Source organism: Pseudorasbora parva, chromosome 13 (genome assembly GCF_024679245.1).
Source record: "Pseudorasbora parva isolate DD20220531a chromosome 13, ASM2467924v1, whole genome shotgun sequence".
Taxonomy (NCBI): Eukaryota; Metazoa; Chordata; class Actinopteri; order Cypriniformes; family Gobionidae; genus Pseudorasbora; species Pseudorasbora parva.
Window position 1 is genome coordinate 4,648,684 of NC_090184.1, and position 23,553 is coordinate 4,672,236.

The 23,553-nt window shown below is 38.3% G+C and overlaps 1 protein-coding gene across 4 annotated transcripts in view; it reads left to right on the forward strand.

Moving 5' to 3' along the window:
* cabin1 (calcineurin binding protein 1) overlaps nucleotides 1-23,553 on the forward strand; it is a 179,306-nt gene that overhangs the window by 93,574 nt on the left and 62,179 nt on the right. For all 4 annotated transcript variants that reach the window (XM_067412998.1, XM_067412999.1, XM_067413000.1 and 1 more), the window contains one exon: nucleotides 6,232-6,345. In XM_067412998.1, coding sequence (XP_067269099.1) covers nucleotides 6,232-6,345 — 114 coding nt within the window. The remainder of the gene's footprint in view (nucleotides 1-6,231; nucleotides 6,346-23,553) is intronic.

A 23,553-nucleotide genomic window follows, 5' to 3' on the forward strand; every position in this document is an offset into this window, starting at 1 on the left:
GAAATAAGGACTTATATCACTAAAGCAGACTCTTTTAAGACCCAGAACATTGTAAAGATGTGTTCTCATCTCATTCAGCAGAAGTAGAAGAGATCAGTCAAACGCTGCATCTGGAACTGCATGAGGGATAATATGAGCCGTAAATCTCCTGCTGACACGCTTTATTAAACATCACAACTGACGGAACATTTGAGTCATATACGGACATTATTATTGACATCACTACAAGGAAATAACCCGGTTTATTAATAAAGTCATGTAAGGTTTACTTGCATTGTCAGTTTACTGGTTTGCATGTAAACGGGGAAAATTTATTATTTCAATAAGCTGATTTTTTTGAGTTATCAGCTTACTGGTGTGCATGTAAACTGACCTATTGTGTGCACCACACTGAACATGGACCAGAGAAAGCCAAGGAGAGAGCAGCGCAGAAAGAAAATAATAGCCAAGCATGGTAAAGGCTTCAAGACCATCTTCAAGCGGCGTGAAGTATTGAAATATTAAGAAGTTTAAGGTCCATGGAACTGTAGCCATCCGCAAGATTCAACCCCAGATTGAACAGGATAGTGCGAACCGTTGAAAAAGAACCAAGGATAACTGCCAAACAGATACAAGCTGAACTCCAAGGTAAAAGTACGCCAGTTTGTGATCACACCATCCGTTGCTTTTTGAGCAAAAGTGGGCTGCATGGATGAAGACTCAGGAGGACTCCACTTTTGAAAGACTGAAATTTGCTAAAATGCAAAGCCACAATCCTTCTGAGAGAATGTCCTTTGGACAGATGAGTCAAAACTGGAGCTTTTTGGCAAGTCACATCAGCTCTGTTCACAGACTGTAAAAATATCCAGCTTTGAAAGAAAAGAACACCATACCTACAGTGAAACATGGAGGAGACTCAGCTGTGTTTTATGGCTGCTTTGCTGTGCCTGGCACAGGGTGCCTTGAATCTGTGCAGGGCACAATGAAGTCTCAAGACTATCAAGGCATTCTGGAGCGAAACGACTGCTCAGTGCCCAAGCTCTGTCTCGGTCCTCCAACAGGATAAGAATGGATAAGAACAAAACATTGGACTGGTCTGAAGTGGCCTTCTATGAGTCCTGATCTGAATCCTATCGAGCATCTATGGAAAGAGCTGAAACTTGCAGTCTGGAGCAGGCACCCATCAAACCTGAGACAGCTGGAGCAGTTTGCTCAGGAAGAGTGGGACAAACTACCTGTTAACAGGTGAAGACGTCTCATGGACAGCTACAGAAAACGTTTGATCGCCTCTAAAGGCTGGGCGACAAAATATTAGGTTAGGGGTCCCGTCATTTCTGTCCACGCCATCTTCATTTCTTTTATTACTTACAATATTATGTTGAATAAAAAATCTAAAGCAAAGTCTGATTTCTATTGAATATGGAATAAACAATGGTGGATGCCAATTACTTTAGTCAGTTTCAAATTATTTCAGAGAAAATTGTGCAGTCTTTGGTTTCTGAGGAAAGGTACTAATAAATTTGAGGACGTCTGTACTAGAGGTCGACCGATAGTTGTTTTTACAGATACCGATAATAGGTTGGACCACGCCTTACCGATAACCGATTAATCGACCGATAGTTTTTAAAAAGATACTAGATTAAAATAATAATAATAATAGTAATAATAATAATAATAACAACAAAAAAAAAACAGTGCTGAACTTTATTACAAGAAATAAAAAAACAATACTGAACCATAAAAATGTTCTAAATTGCATATGTAAATATGAATATATCAAAATTCTAACAGAAAAAATCTACAGAAAATAACTAAAACATTAAAATATTACAAATAAATGTTTCTTTAGCTATAACCTAGAAACATGTAAGTGAATGTCATGTAACAGACTGCATTTCCCATTTGTTAACAAGGATTTATTAGCTTATTTAGCTAGCTTACATGAATGATATGCAATATACATTTTACACCGTGTAATAATAGTTGAGCTACTAATAATAGTATCTTAATCATTCATGTTAGTTCATAGTGCATAAAAAAACGTTGACAGATAAAACTAACAATGAATAATACTTCTACAGCATTTATTAACCTTGCTTAATGTTACAAATGGAATATTGGACATAATGTATTATAATGGATAATTGTATTATATTAAGTGTTTTTTCATATAAATCCAAACTGTTTACTTTTTTAGAACACGATGGTTTTCTTATCAAAATAAAATATGTATTGAAATCAAATGCGTTTCTGATGTGTTTATATTTCTGTCGGATGCATGACCATACAGTCTGGTTTCTTACATCACTAGTTTGTTACATCGCTTTAACTGTTTGAGGTAAATGTTACTGCTAATGTTAGCGTCCCCTCAGCCTTGACGACCATGTAAAGTACATACTGCTGTTGTTTCGCTGCTAAAGCATCTAGTCACCAAAAAAAAAATACTTTATAATGATTTGGCAACATGTACTGAAGTGTTCTGTATTCATACCGTTTCCCTTTTCGCTGTTTTAAACGCGCGTCAGATGTGTCAGCGCGCAGCCTCACGTGTCCTCACGTGTTAATGTAAACAGTGATAGTTTTTCATTTGGCCTTTAGAGGCCGCTCTTGCGCTATATAATACCAGCAGACCCTTCTCTGAGCTCTCGTAGGCTACTGTGTAATCTGGCAGCACCCTTCTCAGCCGCTCCCGCAACGGACGCAAACCGGAAAAACTATCGGTATTGATTTTTGACGATTGTTCCACCAATCAGCTATCGGTGCCGATTAATCAGCAAATCCGATGAATCGGTCGACCTCTAGTCTGTACATCTTTCCATGTGCATGTTTCCTTATGACCTAACATGTTCAGTATTGCAGAAAAACTACCATACCAAGAAGCTTTTGACTAAAATGTTTATTAGTTGCAATTGCATTCATTCTAATTCAGTTTTTATTTTTATTTAATTGAACTCAACAAACTCTGTTTTAGCTGTTTTTGGGAAGATTACAACTTTGGTGTTCAACATATTGTTTCAGAAATGCAAAGAATTACATACAAAATGAATTTGGTTGGTTTTATGTTGTTTAATTTAGCTTTAGGCAAAGAAATATGACTACCAGTATTTGTAAAAGGAAATTTGATTATTGAAGGTCTTTTAAAAAAAGCTAAATTATCTTTACAATTTTAGATATGGATTCAGATTCAATTAGTTGGTCAGTTTACACCCAGAAGGTTACCCCTAACTTACCCCTAACCTGGGGTAAATTGAGCCACAGGAACACTTTTAATAAGAAGGCATATTTTTTAGAAACCTTTGTCATAGATATATTCTGATCGTTTAAAATGAAAGAAAACATCCTGAAATTACTTAATATACTTTCATTATACTTCTGCCTTATTTCTCTTATCTCACACACATAGACACACACACAAACCTTCTCTCAGCACGCACGAGTTCTCTTTCGCGTCTTGCTCTTGAATGTTTAGATTGGCGAGGCTTGAATGAGTTTAAACAGCGCGTGGTGTTCAGGGCTCACCTGCGCTCGTGTGTTAATGTCTGAGTGAGTCACGTTCAAGCATACACACTCGCATACAAGAGGGACTGTTTTGTCCATGCTTTTTGATCATCGCTCTTGTTGTAATGTATTGGGAAGCCAGAATGTGATCCATTGACATAAACGCACATAGCCTAACTGTTTCTGTCTGTTTTACAGTTGTTATTTTCAACAAACTTATATTATAGATGCGTCGTCAGATTTGAGCTGAACTGCAGTGCAAGTGCATGCCGAACCATGGGTGGAGAATTTTACGGTTCTATTCATTTTATTTATTTTTTTACCGTTTTTAACCGTTCTACCCCTACTTTATACATTCACATACTATCATTTTTCACATAATATTAGTAGGCAATATATACTGTCACTGCTTACTAAAGTAACGTGACACTTTATCGTAATACTAATGTTTATTGATACCTAATGCAGACTGTAAAGTTGTAGTACTCGAGACCAGTCTTAAGGTCTTGGGTTTGGAATTAGAGGACTCTGGGTTTTATCTCAAGACCAGTCAAGACAACAACTGCAAGGATATCACTAATTGCTGGTGCATTGTCTGTAAAACCTACTGCTTAAAATGCAATCAATAACTTCTTTATAATGTGATTTCTTGTGTTACTGTGCTGTTGGGTTTAAAATCAATGCAGCATTCTCAAAAATGCCCTAAATGAATATAACATCTGATATTTAGTTTTTTTTATATAACATAGAATATAATTAAGCAATATCACTAGAGCAAAAGAGCTGTTTTCATGAATTTGATTTATACAAACATTCAATAAACAAGAAGGTAATATTAAATGACAGATTTTAAACTGTGTCTTTGCTAATTCGGCTACATTTCGTGATTAAAAAAATTGGCTGCTCTGAGCAAATCGGTTGAATAAATGATTCCGTGAATGTTAAATTGTTAATGTTTTAATGTTAAATTAATCTGAACATTATTTATACTGGTAGAGGCTTTGAAATTTTTAACATTTTAGAGATTTTATTGGAAACAATGCTATAGTGTCTTACTATCCTAATTGTATTTATTCAGTAAATATAAACAGGGTTCCCCCAGGGTCTTAAAAAGCCTTAAAAGCATTGAATTTAATAATTTGGAAATAATACCTTACAAAGACTTTAAAAAGTCTTGAATTTTGATGTCTGTGTCTTAAATTGTGCTGTATGTAGCTTCTCCGTATTGTATTTGTCCTCAAAAGTTTCATTTGTCAACCACGATTATTTTGGTTAAATAACACAGTATAAATTAACCCCTTAACCCTTTAACTGTCACCCCCTTTTTTGAGAATAGTCATGAAAATGCAAATCCAAACTTCTGTAATTCATGAATGCTTTGGAATATAGACTTAAGTTTGGTCTTGATTTAAAGATGACAATCAGCAGATTATTGCTGAAGTGAAAGCAAAATATAAATTTAAAGAATAGTTATGGAAGTTTAAATTGATTGAAAATGAAAAATACAGTACTAAATATTATTTATTTTATATAAAATAAATGTAAAAAAAATTTTTTTAACTCTAAAATCACTATGAAATTAAAGCCATATGTCTAACCAAATTGTGTTCCAAATTTGAAGTTAATATCGCAAAAATTAAAGTCCCCATGAGATTTTGTTTAGGCGCTGTACCAAAAATTACCACCGGGTGTCATTCAATTTCCATTGATTGTTTATTTGATGTATTTTCCTGTAAATTTCTGTCCAAATATCACTTCCATCATAAAACAGTCACCAAATATGGAACACTGAGACTCAGACCTTTCAAATGATATGTTTTGTCACGATAAGAAAAGATTTTTATTACAAAGTAGTTAAAGGTTACAACTGCTGTTATGATGTAGATTTCTTTTTTTGTGGGGCACTCCCGTCATAAATGACTATTTTACTGTCATGTAATTTTTATGATAAAACAATGGACACATCTCTTCAGGAGTGTTAGAGCTTTCCAAAAATATATAGTTTGTCATGATTACATTAGGATTTAAGTGAAATATAGTGAAGCAAGCGTAGGCGTCCTTTATACGGGACGGTGACAGTTAAGGGGTTAAGAAACCTGTAGGAACCCAGTATAAAACACTTTTCAGACAGTAGATAAGGATCTTTTAGAAGAATTTAAGAAGTGCTGGTCTTGGTCTCGGTTTAGGTGGTCTTGACTACAACACTAGCATACTGTTACATTATTTTCTCAAAATGAAGCAAAATACAGTATAAATTATGTATATATTATGTATATTTTCCACCACTGCACACTGCATTAAGCCTTGTGACAATCAATGGTTACACTATTTTAATGTGTCCCTGTTACAGTATAATTATATATTTAAGTACTGAATAATTATAAATATCTACATGTACTTACTACAGGATGAGGGTTTGGTTGAGGGTTAGTTGAAGGTAGATTATGCATTATTTACTGTTATTACTTTGGTAAGTACATGTAACGTGTAACAAGGACACTGTAAAATAAAGTGTTAACCAATCTAGCATAGCATGTTTATTCGAAATGTTAATCTTTAATCTGCTGCTTGCACTTTAACATACCGCCTACTATTTTTGCATTATTATATGCTGTGCAGTTAAGCAGAACTCCAGTGTTCCATTAGGAGTGTGTGTGTGCGATTGAAGCATGAAGGTCCCCCGACTTCAAGTCATCACACACACTCGCGCCTTCCTGCAGACAGAGCTGACTGAATATATTTGTGTTTTCACAGAACCTGCAATGGGCACGAGATGTGTTGCTAGGGAGCAGTGTCCCATGGCAACAGCTGAAGCACATGCCGGCACAAGGACTTTTCTGCGAGAGGAATAAGACCAATCTGTTCAACGTAAGTCACACACACACACATGCAGATGCACATCAGACGCATGTCAAAGTTCACCATATCATGACAAGTGTGCAGCGTGTGAGCGAGTCTTCTGTTCATACACGTGTGTGTGGGTTTTATGCCATCATGTGTTCCTCTGATTCAGTACAGTAAAATCCCTTCACACACACACACACACACACACACACACACACAAATCCAGAGAGATTACGAGTCCTCACTGAAAATGCCCCAAACTGGCTGGATTTACAGTCCTCGCTGCACACCATGAGGCAGACAGATGGCATCACTATGGTGTGTGTTCATATGTTGTTGCTGTTTTGCCCAGTGGCCTTTTGGCACATTGGTACAGTCCTCCCAGAGCAAAGGCCATGATATAAGTGTGTATGTGTCTACCTTTGGCTGTGGATGCGGTCGCTGTGAGGAAGCAGCCTGTGGCTTTGTCAGTATTGGCACACGGCAGTCTAAAACCAATCGTCTCGCTGGGCTTCAGAGCTTTGCTCACTAAGATACACCAACCTCATGCCCACCTGTCCTCAGCTTAAGGGAAAATCCTCACACACACAAACAGCATCCGGTGCTGGGCTCCGGGACCTTCTGAAGAGCTTTTGCACTGTATTATGGTGGCTGTTTTTTATAGTTATTTCTAGAGTTGGGGTACAAAATAAGACTCTGACATAATCTGGTGGACTTGAACTCAAACTTGGCATGGACTCGGACAGTAATTGACAACATAAAATTAAAATGATGACATTAAAAAATATCTCCCACTCAAACTTGGTTGGTTAACTTTATATGCAAAGATTGCAGATGGCCCCAGATTATTATGCACGTTAAAACATCACACTCTTACTTGATATATTATATTTGACAGTTTATCATAAAACTGCAGTGCATTAGGAAAGTATTCACAGTGCTTCACTTTTTCCATATTTTATGTTACAGCCTTATTGCAAAATTGATTAAATTCACAAACAATAGCCCATAATGACAACATGAAATAAGTTTGTTTGAAATCTTTGCAAATATATTAAAAATAAATTTTTCAGTCTTTGCTCAATACTTTGTTGAAGCATCTTTGGCACCAATTACAGCCCCAAGTCTTTTTGAGTTTTTTAAGCTTGGCGCACCTGTTTTTGGGCAGTTTCTCCTGTCCTTCTTGGCAGGACCTCTTCAGCTCTATCAGGTTGGATAGGGAGCGTCGGTGCACAGCCATTTTCAGATCTCTCCAGAGATGTTCAATCGGGTTCAAGTCTGGGCTCTGGCTGGGCCACTCAAGGACATTCACAGAGTCATCCCGTAGCCACTCCTTTGTTATCTTGTCTGAGTGCTTTGGTCATTTTCCTGTTAGAGGATGAAACTTCGCCCCAGTCTGAGGTCCAGAGCGCTCTGGGGCAGTTTTTCATCAAGGATTTCTCTGTACATGGCTACATCATCTTTCCCTCGAACTTTACTAGTCTCCCAGTTCCTGCCGCTGCAAAATATCCCCACAGCATGATGCTGCCACCCCCATGCTTCACTGTAGCGATGGGATTGGCTTGGGGATGAGTGCTGCCTGGTTTCCTCCAGACATGACGTTTGTCATTCATGCCAAAGAGTTCAATCTCTGTTTCATCAGACCAGAGAATTTTGTTTCTCATGGTCTGAGAGTCCTTCAGGTGCCTTTTGGCAAACTCCAGATGGCCTTTTACTGAGGAGTGGCTTCCATCTGGCCACTCTACCATACAGGCCTGATTGGTGGAGAGTGGCAGAGATGGTTGTTCTTCTGGAAGGTTTGTCTCTACAGAGAAACGCTGGAGCTCTGTCAGAGTGACCATCGGGTTCTTGGTCAGCTCCCTAACCACAAACGTCTTACATTTACGGATGATGGAGGCCACTGTGCTCATTGGGACCTTCAGTGATGCAGAAATGTTTTTGTAGTCTTGTACTCAGATCTGTGACTGTCAATATACAATCCTGTCTCTGAGGTCTACAGACAGTTTCTTGGACTTCATGGCTTGGTCTGTGCTCTGACATGCATTGTTAATTGTGGGACCTTATATAGGCAGGCGTGTGCCTTTCCAAATCATGTCCAATCAACTGAATTTACCACAGATGGACTCCAATCAAGTTGTAGAATCATCTCAAGGATGATCAGTGGAAACAAGACCACCTGAGCTCAATTTCAGTTTTGAGTGTCATGGCAAAGACTGTAAATACTGATGTACATGTGAATTTTATTTTTATAAATTTGCAAAGATTTGCAAACAATCTTTGTGTTGTCATTTATGGGGTTATTGTTTGTAGGATTAGGGGGAAAATGTGAATTTAATCCATTTTGAAATAAGGCTGTAGCAAATATTTTTTGGAAAAAGTGAAGCGCTGTGAATACTTTACAGATGCACTTTAGGTTGCTGTGACACTCAATTCTTAATTTGTCAGGAGTGCAAAATAATTGATATATTTTGTCTGATTGTTATATTTTGAATAGAATATCAACACGCATATGAATTCACTCGCATCTGCTCCGGTTTGTTATCACAGATGCAAAATATAGCGTCTGTTAGGGTGCAAAGGTGCGCATATGTGGAGAAATGTTGAATTATCACATTTGCAAAATATTTTGTTACACAGAATACCATTTCTAATAATTTTTCGCTTATGACATCTTGAAGAGATAAAAGAGCGCTCAGAGCGAGCTCTGTGTCTCCTGTTCCTGGTTTGCGTCAGCTAGGATCTCAACGCTTATTCGGAATACAGCTGTCAATCATCTTATGTGAGTGAACGTGACCATAATTCCTGCCTTTCTGCATGGCGCTGTCCTGTACACCATGGTATATGGTTTGTGTGTGATTTTCATGCGATTTAGGGTATATTCATATGCATAAGGAATGTTTATAGTGTACATGCTAAGCAGGTGTAGTGCTTAGATTAATATAAAATGCTAAATATAACATTATATGACCAAAATCCATATTAAATCGCAATCAGAAGTTATTACAAACTTTTTGGTATCTTTTTAAGTTTTGAGTAAAATGGTAATAATAATAATTTAAATTAAGTAGCTTTGATGCTAATTGTGGCTTTAATGCACCAGGAGCTAGATCTTTTTGACAATCTTTTTTGTTACAAGAATTCACATACAGTCCTGAGAATTTTTTTTTTTTTTTTTTAAACTTCAGGTAATGGGTGGATTAACAAATCTGTGGTGAAAGTGATGTTGATAGGCAAGTCATAATGCCAGAATAAATGCTAATAAGGCTGAATAAAAACAAAAGAATAATGAAGATTAAAGGCCCTTTCACACTGGACGCGATTTTGACGTGCGAATAATTCGCGCGATGGTTTTTTTTTCTCGATCAGCTGTTTGTGTAATGAATGCTTCCACACCGAACGCGAATGTGCTGAGGCGAAAAAACATTTTTTTTTTTCGTTTCAATGTCGATTTTTTTTTACTCTAGTGGCGACAAAAACGGCTTCAACCAATCACATAAAAGGAAACAAAGGTGACAATGTCCAGTTGATGTCACAAGCTATTCAATCAACTTTAACCTTTGCTAGGCATGGCATTTCTCATGAGATTACAACTGTAAGCTGTACAGCTGCAGCTGTGTTTGCCCACTGTAAGCTACAGACAGCAATATCTTATAACCTTTTATAAATAGTTGATTTTTTTTTTTTTTTACATTGTGTCCACGATTATGGAAGTCAACGTGTTGCCATCAGTAGGCTACGTCTGTGGCACTGAAATGTTTACATTATGACTCGACTGGAAACATCTGCTCGGATCGATTGATTCCCTGAAGTGCGCGGTTTGTCTCGTCAGATGCGCTGCCGTCTCTGGAGGAGATCCTCAAATTGTTCCACAGACTTTAGAAAGTAAGTGCTGAACCGGCCATGATAAAGTTTTAGCTCCTGTTCAAGATTAGCATCCTCCCCTTCAGACTCTGTTCTTTAAGACTGGCTGCACCCAAAACCTTCCTCTCGGTCCTTTAAATAAAATGAAAAGCTCGTCTTCACTGAATGATGAAGTGCCCGTGTTTTCCCGGCTGTCGCCGCGAATGTTTTGGAATGTTGGAGCTCTGAAACGTCGCAAATTCGTGTCGCGGCTGATGTGAATGGTTTTGACGCGAAATATTCGCTTATTCGTTACGCTTTTTCGTTACGCGTCCGGTGTGAAAGGACCTTTAGTCTGAAACTGGCAGAGGTGTTAACTTTCGTCGAGATAAGACAGTAGAGTTTTGAATGGGCGATTCCTCATGCCAAACGCCAGAGTGCAGGGGAACTTATAGGGCCATAAATAATTTAATTAGCATTTTTATTAGCCTTCTCTAAAACACACACACACACACGCATAGTAAGAGGGTCTTATTAAATGATTCATAAAATGCATAGTTTTCATCCTCAGATTTGAAATGAAGCATTGGACACTTGTAGCTTAGTTTTGTTTTAATTGTGGTTATTAGTTGTTATACACCTCATTTATAATATATTTTTTAATTGTTTTTATGTTTGCGCTTGTATATCTCCATATTAATAACAGTCTGAGTAATTCTAAGTCTTGAAATGTGAACTTTCAAGTGTTGGCTTTCTAAATATATGTTAGTTATGTGTAGAATATCAATATCATAAAGTTTATATAAATATAAAGTTGCAACTGCAAGATAAGGCTATAATGCGAGAGTTTCAATTGCAAACAATAAAAAAAGCTAAAGTTTCAATGTCACTCATTTACCGTTTTAATGAATTCATCTCATTAAAGGTTTATATTGATTCTAATAGATTGTGATTAGGATGAAACAAAAGTCTGAGCCTAAACAATTATTTATTTTAACAAAAAAGACTGCATTTATTTTCTCAGTTTTACTCAGTTTGATTGAAGTCTATGAACACGTTCTATGAAGTTATTGAAGTTAAATGGCAACAGCGACATTTAATCACTTGCTATTATGAAGAGCTATATTGCCATATGGTAATGCTTGAATTATACGAACAGTAAAATGTAAATTATGTTCTGGTGAAAAACCTCTCAAGTGTGTTCAGACACACAATCACACTGTCAGAGCCATGTCTGAATTCATAAAACTATATTCTTATGACCTTCTAGAAGAATTTAATATATGCTCCTGTGTTTCAGGAAACTCCCATTGTACACTTTAAAAAAAATATTTTTTATTTCAGCTCACTCTGTGAACGCTTCCCAATTGTTTCTTTCTTTTTTGCATAGAAATGGCAATCGATAATTAAATTAATTGTTGACAATTTTCATTATCAATACATTTTTGAAGGCCTAAGTAGTTCACTTTTTGATTTGCACAGTTGTGAAAATGGCAAGAATATGCAGATCATGCTGTATATTCTGTATATTTTGGTGTGAATCACTTGGCATTTCCTGTTGTTGGTCCTTCAGAACAGAACAGGACTGAGAGAGTCTTTGCATTTGCGTGTGTGTGCGTGTGTGCGTGTGTGTGTGTGTGTGTGAGTTGATATGGGTCAGGCTGCTCTAGTTTGCCTCAGGCTCTGGCAGTATTTGTTGGCCCATGCCTTAAACACATCACAAAAACACAAACACAGTTTCTCTCCCACGTCCACACACACTCAGGCATATGCGCTCACATATGTATCCGCCCACTCTCCTGCTCTCACTGGACCACTGGCCCGAGACACAGACTCGACTCAAAGCAGAAGAGCTGCCCGTCTTCAGTTCAGTCACCATCACACCTGTAATCCATGGATCTGGAACAATATTTTTTTGTTTTGGCATCCCCAAAAAAAGAAATAATAAAAATGTATGTATGCATGCATGCGCATATACAGTATATACTGTGTGTGTGTGTATATATATATATATATATATATATATATATATATATATATATATAAAATATACACATATATATATATATGTAGGAGTGCAGAATTATTTGGCAAGTTGTATTTTTGAGGATTAATTTTATTATTGAACAACAACCATGTTCTCAATGAACACAAAAAACTCATTAATATCAAAGCTGAATATTTTTGGAAGTTTTAGTTTTTAGTTTTAGCTATTTTAGGGGGATATCTGTGTGTGCAGGTGACTATTACTGTGCATAATTATTAGGCAACTTAACAAAAAACAAATTTATACCCATTTCAATTATTTATTTTTACCAGTGAAACCAATATAACATCTCAACATTCACAAATATACATTTCTGACATTCAAAAACCAAACAAAAACAAATCAGTGACCAATATAGCCACCTTTCTTTGCAAGGACACTCAAAAGCCTGCCATCGATGGATTCTGTCAGTGTTTTGATCTGTTCACCATCAACATTGCGTGCAGCAGCAACCACAGCCTCCCAGACACTGTTCAGAGAGGTGTACTGTTTTCCCTCCTTGTAAATCGCACATTTGATGATGGACCACAGGTTCTCAATGGGGTTCAGATCAGGTGAACAAGGAGGCCATATCATTAGATTTTCTTCTTTTATACCCTTTCTTGCCAGCCACGCTGTGGAGTACTTGGACGCGTGTGATGGAGCATTGTCCTGCATGAAAATCATGTTTTTCTTGAAGGATGCAGACTTCTTCCTGTGCCACTGCTTGAAGAAGGTGTCTTCCAGAAACTGGTAGTAGGACTGGGAGTTGAGCTTGACTCCATCCTCAACCCGAAAAGGCCCCACAAGCTCATCTTTGATGATACCAGCCCAAACCAGTGCTCCACCTCCACCTTGCTGGTGTCTGAGTTGGACTGGAGCTCTCTGCCCTTTACCAATCCAGTCACGGGCCCATCCATCTGGCCCATCAAGACTCACTCTCATTTCATCAGTCCATAAAACCTTAGAAAAATCAGTCTTGAGATATTTCTTGGCCCAGTCTTGACGTTTCAGCTTGTGTGTCTTGTTCAGTGGTGGTCGACTTTCTGCCTTTCTTACCTTGGCCATGTCTCTGAGTATTGCACACCTTGTGCTTTTGGGCACTCCAGTGATGTTGCAGCTCTGAAATATGGCCAAACTGGTGGCAAGTGGCATCTTGGCAGCTGCACGCTTGACTTTTCTCAGTTCACGGGCAGTTATTTTGCGCCTTGGTTTTTCCACACGCTTCTTGCGACCCTGTTGACTATTTTGAATGAAACGCTTGATTGTTCGATGATCACGCTTCAGAAGCTTGGCTATTTTAAGAATGCTGCATCCCTCTGCAATATATCTCACTATTTTTGACTTTTCTGAGCCTGTCGAGTCCTTCTTTTGACCCATTTTGCCAAAGGAAAGGAAGTTGCCTAATAATTATGCACACCTGATATAGGGTGTTGATGTCATTAGACCACACCCCTTCTCATTACAGAGATGCACATCACCTAATATGCTTAATTGGTAGTAGGCTTTCCAGCCTATACAGCTTAGAGTAAGACAACATGCATAACGAGGATGATGTGGTCAAAATACTCATTTGCCTAATAATTCTGCACTCCCTGTGTGTGTGTGTGTGTGTGTGTGTGTATATATATATATATATATATATATATATATAGTGCTCTTTTAGGGCAGTGCTTCTCAATTTTTTTTTTGGCCACGCCCCCCTTTCAACCTATGAAGAAATGTGCACCCTCCCAAATCAATTTAATTTCACAACAACATAAGTCATGAAAATGGACTTGGAAAATTGTTTCTTTTTTCATTGAAATTAATCATTTTAAACATTTTAAAATTACAGTTGTTAAAACTGATCCTATAGTGCATGCAGCACACACATATGCTTTAACTGTCCTTGTTAGAGAATGTTTTACTTAGGCCTACTTTTATAATGGCTATTATTGATCACACATAAACTGACATTTAGCATAAAAGAGACTGGGTTTTATGTCATATTTAATTTTTTACAGTGATTATCATATTTATGCACACTTATTGCCTGAACCACATATTAATGTTTAATATTTTTTTAATGTAAATGAAAAGAGGGAGGGTTGTAAATGAAAAGAGGGAGGGTTGTGTTTTATATTTCATTTGTTATAAATATATATAATAATATATATTATAGCCACACAAATGTGGTTCAGGCAATGCATATTGATTATCTTAGCCACATTGTTTTTTTTTTATATAAAAATGAAAAGAGGCAGAGTGGTGTTTTATGACATATTTCATTTTATTGTAGCCTAAAATATACAAAATACAGGTCATTCTCAAAAAAATAGCATATTGTGATAAAGTTAATTATTTTCCATAATTTAACGATAAAAATTAAACTTTCATATATTTTAGATTCATTGCATACCAACTGAAATATTTCAGGTCTTTTGTTGTTTTAATACTGATGATTTTGGCATACAGCTCATGAAAACCCAAAATTCCTGTCTCAAAAAATTAGCATATTTCATCCGACCAGTAAAAGAAAAGTGTTTTTAATACAAAAAAAGTCAACCTTCAAATAATTATGTTCAGTTATGCACTCAATACTTGGTCAGGAATCCTTTTGCAGAAATGACTGCTTCGGTGCGGCGTGGCATGGAGGCGATCAGCCTGTGGCACTGCTGAGGTGTTATGGAGGCCCAGGATGCTTCGATAGCGGTCTTAAGCTCATCCAGAGTGTTGGGTCTTGCGTCTCTCAACTTTCTCTTCACAATATCCCACAGATTCTCTATGAGGTTCAGGTCAGGAGAGTCGGCAGGCCAGTTGAGCACAGTAATACCATGGTCAGAAAACCATTTGCCAGTGGTTTTGGCACTGTGAGCAGGTGCCAGGTCGTGCTGAAAAACCAAATCTTCATCTCCATAAAGCTTTTCAGCAGATGGAAGCATGAAGTGCTCCAAAATCTCCTGATAGCGAGCTGCATTGACCCTCCCCTTGATAAAACACAGTGGAGCAACACCAGCAGCTGACATGGCACCCCAGACCATCACTGACTGTGGGTACTTGACACTGGACTTCAGGCATTTGGCATTTCCTTCTCCCCAGTCTTCCTCCAGACTCTGGCACCTTGATTTCCGAATGACATGCAAAATTTGCTTTCATCCAAAAAAAGTACTTTGGACCACTGAGCAACAGTCCAGTGCTGCTTCTCTGTAGCCCAAAAGTGTCTTGACCTGGGGAATGCGGCCCCTGTAGCCCATTTCCTGCACACGCCTGTGCACGGTGGCTCTGGATGTTTCTACTCCAGACTCAGTCCACTGCTTCCGCAGGTCCCCCAAGGTCTGGAATCGGTCCTTCTCCACAGTCTTCCTCAGGGTCTGCTCACCTCTTCTCATTGTGCAGCGTTTTTTCCCACCCTTTTTCCTTCCCACAGACTTCCCACTGAGGTGCCTTGATACAGCACTCTGGGAACAGCCTATTCGTTCAGAAATGTCTTTCTGTGTCTTACCCTCTCGCTTGAGGGTGTCAATGATGGCCTTCTGGACAGCAGTCATGTCAGCAGTCTTACCCATGATTGCGGTTTTGAGTAATGAACCAGGCTGGGAGTTTTTAAAAGCCTCAGGAATCTTTTGCAGGTGTTTAGAGTTAATTAGTTGATTCAGATGATTAGGTTAATAGCTCGTTTAGAGAACCTTTTCATGATATGCTAATTTTTTGAGATAGGATTTTTGGGTTTTCATGAGCTGTATGCCAAAATCATCAGTATTAAAACAATAAAAGACCTGAAATATTTCAGTTGGTGTGCAATGAATCTAAAATATATGAAAGTTTAATTTTTATCATTACATTATGGAAAATAATGAACTTTATCATATGCTAATTTTTTTAGAAGGACCTGTATATAGAGTGAGAGCGGACTTGTGTCCTCCTGTCTTCGGGAATTTGTTCTCCTGAGTCGAACTTGAACGCGATGACGTACCGCTGAAAGTCCCGTGCACGTCTTTTCAGCTTTAAACACTTGTTTTATATACGCGTCCAATTTGCTGTGGACATGCGAGTGGATTCAAAATGTTCAAGCGTCCAACTAGACGCAGCAGACGAGTATTTGACGCTCTATTCGCATTCGGTGTGAACGCAGCCGCTGTCTGTCTACTGCTTTTCTCTTGCCTTTTATAAACCGATCCATCTTCCATGAGACGTCAATTAACTTGGCAGTTGTTTTTTTTATTTTTTTATGTCCCCCCCTGCAGTACCTGTGCCCCCTCACACTTTGAGAATCACTGCTTTAGGGGAATGAACTCTTTCTGTATGGGCACGTCTGCGAGTGTGTGGCAGCACCTGAATGATATGTGATGCTGTGTGTGTGTGTGTGTGTGTGTGTGTGTGTGTGTGTGTGTGTGTGTGTGTGTGTGTGTGTGTGTGTGTGTGTGTGTGTGTGTGTGTGTGTGTGTGTGTGTGTGTGTGTTGTGTGTGTGTGAGAGGGTGTGAGTGCTGGTATGTGAAAGTTCAGCAGCAGCAAACACCTGTGGTTCACATGTACAGATACGGTCAGCTCGATTTGCATCTCCACTTTCCTGTTAGCTTCAGGGGGTTGGAAATGCCAGGTGTGTGTGTGTGTGTGTGTGTGTGTGTCACAGTGGAAAAGCACAAACATTTACAAAGAGAGGAGGCTGATGAGAGCTGTATGACAGAGATACACCCTGAGTTACTCTACTCTTGTTTTAACACACGACACACCTCACCGACTCTTCTCTCAGTCTCTCTCTTCTTTACCTCTTTTCTACTCATTTTCTTCCTCCATTTGCTCCTTGTCTTACATTCTCTTCTTTTCCTTGTCTCTCCTCCATTTTTTCTCGTCTCTTCTGTTCTCATCTCTCTTCTTCTCCCTTTCGTCTCACCTTTCCCTTTCACATCTTGTTGTCGCACATTGTCTCAACTAGCCTCTTCTCCTCTTATTGTCTCCTCTCATCTATCCTCGTCTCTTCTCTCTCTTCTTTTGTCCTGCTATTCTTAAGCCTCTTTATTCTTTACTCGTCTGTCCTTGCGTCTGTCTTTTTTCAAGTCTTTTCTCTCATCTCCTTTTTTTGTCCTCTTGTTTCTTCTGTTTCCTCTGTTCATGTCTCTTCTAACCTCACGTCTTCTCTTTCCTTCTCTCCTTTCTTTGTCTGTTCTTTACAGCATCATCTCTTCTTGTCTCACCTTTTTTGTGTTTTCTCCTCTCTTCTCATCTCTCTTCTCCTCTGTTCTATTCTTTTCTCTTCATTTCTTCTTTTATTCTTGTTCTCAAGTCATTCTTTTCTCTTCCTTTCTTCTTTTATTCTTGTTCTCGAGTCATCTCATCTCTTTTCCTACAATCTTCTCTTGTCTCACCTCTTCTCTTTTTGTCCTCTTGTTTCTTCTGTTTCCTCTATTCTTGGCTTATTCTCTTCTGTGTACTTTTCTTTTCTTTGCTTTTTTTGTCTTATCTCTCTTCTCTTTTCTCCTCTTCCACTACTCTCATCCTGTCTCACCTCTTCTCGTATTTTTCCGTCCTTTTTTTCTTCATCCTTTTCTCTTCTCATCTTAGTCTCTTACTGTCTCTCCTCATCTCTCTTCTCGTTTCTTTACATCTGTCCTGTTCTTTTCTCATCTAACCTCACGTCTTCGTTCCTTCTTCTCTTCTTTCTTAGTCTGTTCTTTACAGCATCTGCACTTGTCTCACTTTTTCTCTTTTCCTGTCCTCTTTTCTCAGTCTCTTCTTATCTCTTACTGTCTTTTCTCGTCTCTTCTCCTCTGTTCTATTCTTTCCTCTTCAGTTCTTCTTTTATTCTTGTTCTCAACTCTTTTTTGTCCGCTTGTTTCTTCTGATTTCTCTATCATTGGCTTATTCTCTTGTTTGTTCTATTCTTTTCTCAGCTTTTTTAATTGTTTCTTCTGTTCTTTTCTAACCATCTTGTCTCATCTCTCTTCGTTTTTCCTCTTCTACTACTCTCATCCTGTCTCACCTCTTCTTGTTTCATCTTTTCTCTTCTTGTCTTAGTATCTTACTGACTCTTCTCGTCTCTCTTCTCCTCTGCTCTATTCGTTCTCTTCTCGTCTTTGTCTCTTCTCATTTCTTCACCTTTCCTCTGTTCTTGTCTCATCTAACCTCAAGTCTTCTCTTTTCGTCTCTCCTTTCTTAGTCTGTTCTTTACAGCATCATCTCGTCGTGTCATCTCTTCTGTTCTTCTCTTTTTTTGTACTATTGTTTCTTCTGTTTTCTCTAGTCGTGTCTTAGTCTCTTCTCTGTTCTGCTCTTTACTTTTCTCGTCTCTGCTTTTATCCTTGTTTCTTCAGTTCTCACCTCTTCTCTTCTTGTCTATATTTTTCTTAACCGCTCCGTTCTCGCCTCAGCTTTTCTCCCTAATCTCCAAAAACACACTGTTTGTGTTCATACACACCCCTTTCCCTCTGACCCACACTAACATCCTGTTGCATGTTTTCTGTCTCCTGTCGTTCACCACTCTCTCTCTCTCTCTCTCTCTCTCTCTCTCTCTCTCTCTCTCTCTCTCTCTCTCTCTCTCTCTCTCTGTGTGTGTGGGTGTGTACTGGCGGGCTGAGAAACAGAGCTCTTCTCTAATTGGCTGGCTGCGCTCTGAAGGGGCCGTCTCTCCGCCGGTGTGCAGAGAGGGGAGGGGAGGGAGGGAGAGCACGAGCGAGCGCACTGGGGTCAGAGCAGAGAAAGAGAAGCGTGGGCGTTTTGTTTTGCGATGGCAAGGCTGAAAAGAGAGGAGAGCGAGAGCTAGTCTGTTTGAGGCACACTCGTTCAGCCATCTCCCCTTTTCTCCTCCCTCCGCACGCGTTCAGCCCACTCTCTCAAGCCTGGACTACAGCTCGGTGGAACATCAAAAAAAATCAAAACATCCCTTTTACTCACACACTTCATACAGGCAGAGCGTGGAGTAGCTCTCCTCGGTGATGGTGAGTTTCTTCCTTTTGTTTTTTCCTGTTTGGTTCCTTTTCCTTCTGTTTTTGCTCGTGGAATAAAAGGAAAAGTGTCAGCTTGCTCGTATGGATTGAGGAAAGAGTCGTTGAGGGTGGGAGAGTGGTGTGAGAGTTCAAGGAGCAGAGCGAGAGTAAGAAAGTGAGCGTTTGAGCGCGAGAGAGAGAGTGTTTTGACTCTGTCATGCATGACGCAGATAATAGTTAGATAGTGCCGGAGTTCTGCGTTTCGTCGAGTGGCGGTAATGACCAGAAATGGAGTGATAAAGTGCACCAGATGAGTCAGAAAACTGGGAACCTCCTCGATCACGCTTTGCCTTTCCTCCGTGTTTCTCTTAGGCTTACGGTTCTGGAGTACAGATGCTCACTTGAATTGTTGCGTGACACTTTTAGGTGTCTGGGGGGGAATCCCTGAGGCAGAAGTTACACACGGCGTTTGACTTCACGTTTCGCTCTGTTAGTCAAATGTGTCGAGTCTGAAGCGCTTATCAGAAACGCCTTGCAATGTTCCTGAAATCTGCACATCGCATCTTCATCTGTAGAAGAGCTGCTCGTGTTGAAGGCTGCTGAGAGTGTGTATTTTTGTCCAGCGTTTTGAACTTTTTTTGCAGTTCGTGCTCAGAGGACTGGGCTCGCATGGTGAGGGATGCCCCGTGTCTGCTGGGCTCAATTCAATGATTTTGCTGTCAGATTATATTGATCGCATTAGGAGCAGCTGTAGGCCTGAAACGGACATGACAGGTTGCTTGGTCAGTTGAGTTTAGTCTGAAGTCTTTTGAAGTCTGTATATTTGTATGGTTTTGAATGTCAATAATTCGTCATGTCCTTGGTGTCAAGGCTTCAGGTGCTTTTTTTTTCAATCTGAAGTCAAGATGTTTTCTTCTCATACTAATGGAAATATGCTAATTAGGAGCAGATGATTGGCTGGGTTTGTCCTTGTGAGGCATCAGTGAGTTTTGGTCGCTGTGAAAGCATTGTTTTTATTTTTCGCTCTCTTTTTAATGAGCAAAATCACATGAACATGGCTATGATTTATTTGCTTTCTCAAATGTCACCTCTAGACGTATGGGGACTCCCAGGAAAAAATAAATGGAGAATGACTTAGGCACTCCGTGCATCAATTTACAGCATTTTGCCGTCATACACAAACTTTTGAACGAGAAAGGGTCATAGCATTCACTCTCATTATGTCTGTCCTTTTTGTAAACAATCAGTCTTGTCAGGCTTTTCACCAACATAAAGCCACACTGATATGAAATGCTGTTTTTATCGTAACTGCAAAGCCTAAGTGCAAAGCAAGTTGCTGAAAGGACTGTTTGTTTTACTCTTTCACACAAAAAAACTTTTTTTTTGCTCAAGTTAAAACACACACACAAAAAAATAAAAATAATAATAATAATAATAAAATATATATGTGTATATATATATATATATATATATATATATATATATATATATATATATATATATATATATATATATATAATGTATATAATATATATATATATATATAATGTATTATGTATGTATGTTTATTTATTTGTGCTGTCAATCGATTCAAATAATTAACTAATAATCAAATTTCTTCTGTAAATAAACACACATTTTAATATATATATATATATATATGTGTGTGTGTGTGTGTGTGTGTGTGTGTGTGTGTGTGTGTGTTTTATACTGTAATTTCGCAGTTACTCTAAATTAATATAGAAACAACTTGATGACAGTATATTTTAAATATTTGTTGAATGGCATCTTTTTATGAGTAAAGTGACCCCAATAATGTGATATTTAGCCACGGGAATGCAAATGTTTGTTTTTTTAAAGCATGAAAGAACTGGATTCTGTCGCTGTCTGTGGTCGTGTCTTTCTGTGTGTGTGTGTGTGTGTGTGTGTGTGTGTGTGTGTGTGTGTGTGTTTCACACAGTCAGGACATTCACACACACGCCTTCTCTTTTGTCGTGTCACACTTGAAAGGTTTAAAAGCATTTGTATGAATAAAAGCTTGATCTTATAATGTAAAGCTAGCCAAAGAATGACCGAAAAAATGGATGCTATGCAAATTGTGTTAAATATTTAACATGTTAAACTGAAAAAATTAAACGCATGCATTAACACTCTAATTTTGACAGGATATATGAATATGAAGGATATATATGAAGGATTTAATAACTATTGAAACTCAACAAGTGCTTCACCAGGCATATTTAACCTCTGAGATTAATCATTAATATTTACATTCAGTATTAACAATAAAATAAACATTGTCTGGGAATTATATAACTGTATTACTAATGCAAAATCCCCCGTGTGTGTGTGTGTGTGTGTGTGTGTGTGTGCTTGTTTTTGTGACATATCAGGACACAAATGTGTATGACATGGGTATTACAGAAGAGGGTGACTTATGAGGACATTTCCCCACGTCCCTACTGTGTGTGTGTGTGTGTGTGTGTGTGTGTGAGTGAGAGAGAGAGAGTGTGTGATGGGTAGGTTTAGGGGCAGGGGCAGTGTAGGGGGATAGAAAATACGGTTTGTACAGGATAAAACCATTACGCATATGGGATGTCCCAACATTTCACAAAAACAAACGTGTGTGTGTATATGTGTGTAATCTGTCCGCAAAGCCGTGTTATTCGGACTGTGGCACAGAGGTTTGAGGGTCCTGTGCCAAAGACCCGTCTAATAGCATTCCATCCGCTGATCCATCAGGACACGCCTCCTTTCCCAGATCCATCCATCAGGACTCACCCTCTTCTTTCTCTTCCCGTATCCATCCATGTACTCTGTCCTGTTGGAAGGGCTTTGGGTAATCCCTGCAGTGAAAAGGCAAAACCCTTTCTCTCTCTCTCTCTCTCTCTTTTAGCAGCAGCATCTCTCTTTGAATGCTGTTTCACATTTAATACGATGTGTGTGTTACGGCATTAGTCACTGATTCTGACTTGTGAAAGTCTGGCTGGGTGGTATATTGAATATATATTTTAAGGCACATTTTTTAATGTCAGAATGATTTTAATCTGCATTTCATTAGACTAGTCTTGCAATATGGGAGTATGAGGGTATTATTGTCTCTGCTTTAAAATTCAGTATTCTGCCGTGTTCCAGTTTAAAACGGCATTAGATTTGGTAAGTCTGATTCATTTCTCACCATTTTGTCATCGTTCACACACCCTCATGTTGTGCCTGTATGAGTTTCTTTCTTCTGTTGAAGATGTCGTGAAGAATGCCGGTAAACAAACCGTTGACGGCCGCGTTGACTTCCGTAGTATGGGGAAATACTAATGAAGTCTACGAGTCCATCTACGGTCTGGTTTAAGGATTTATTTGTGCCAAACCCTCAAAAACATTCACAATGTTCCCCTCGTGACTTGTTTGTGTTTGTAATGATAGATATAATGGAAATGTATTCCTTGTAATATATTATGGAAAACCTTTAGAGACCATGCATTTTTCTTTTTCTTGTTTTTGTTGTGATCTCGGCGTAATTTTCTCATGATCTCAACCACAAAAGTTTTCTTCTCGTGACCTCCACATGACTTAATTGTCTTGTGATCTCAATATATTAAATGGTTTGTTATGACAGCTTAATTTTCAATAATTAAAGTTGTTTTCTTGTGATCTTGACATAAAAAAGCTGTTTTCTGTTGTAATTTGATATAAACCAGCTATAAAGTTGTTTTGATATTGGACATTCGTTAGACGTTTGGTCTTTTCTTCAATATTAAACGATGTGTAATCACAAAAAAGGGTGCACTTTATGCTGCATCTCGTTCAGATCATGCATGTAATGCATAATTTTGAAACTAAATCGCCCTATATGGGGTCCAATCACCAGTGGCCCATGACCAAGTAAACACTTCAATAAATAAATCATGTTGATAAAATAATAATATTGTGCTGCGGGTGCTTCTGATCTGCTGTCAGTAAATTCATGCAACTAAGCGTGTTTGCTCAGGATTTGTTCTCCATGTTATTTAATGTTGAAGAAAAGATTGAATGTCTCATATCAAACCAACTTTATTGCAGTTATAATTAAGTTTTTTTTGTTGTTGTTGTTGCCAAGATGGCAAGAAAACCACTTTTGCTATGCTGAGATCACGAGAAAACAAAATTAAAAAAGAGGCTTCTGTAGAATATTCAATTAATATATTAAAATATGAATGGCAATCTTATTAAATAATATTAATAAACTGTATTTTATTTTACGATTAACTTCTTCCCCGCCAAGCGTTGTTGACGATATTCACCAAAGTTTCTTGGCCAGAATATTTGAGCACACAAAAGAAAGAACAGAGCCTCAGCTTTTAAGCAGACTAAGGCTACGTCTACACTAATCCGGATAAATTTAAAAACTGAGTTTTCGTCTAAAAACGCTCCACGTCCACACTATCATTTTCAATCGTTTTCCAAAAAATGTTCATCTACACTGAAAC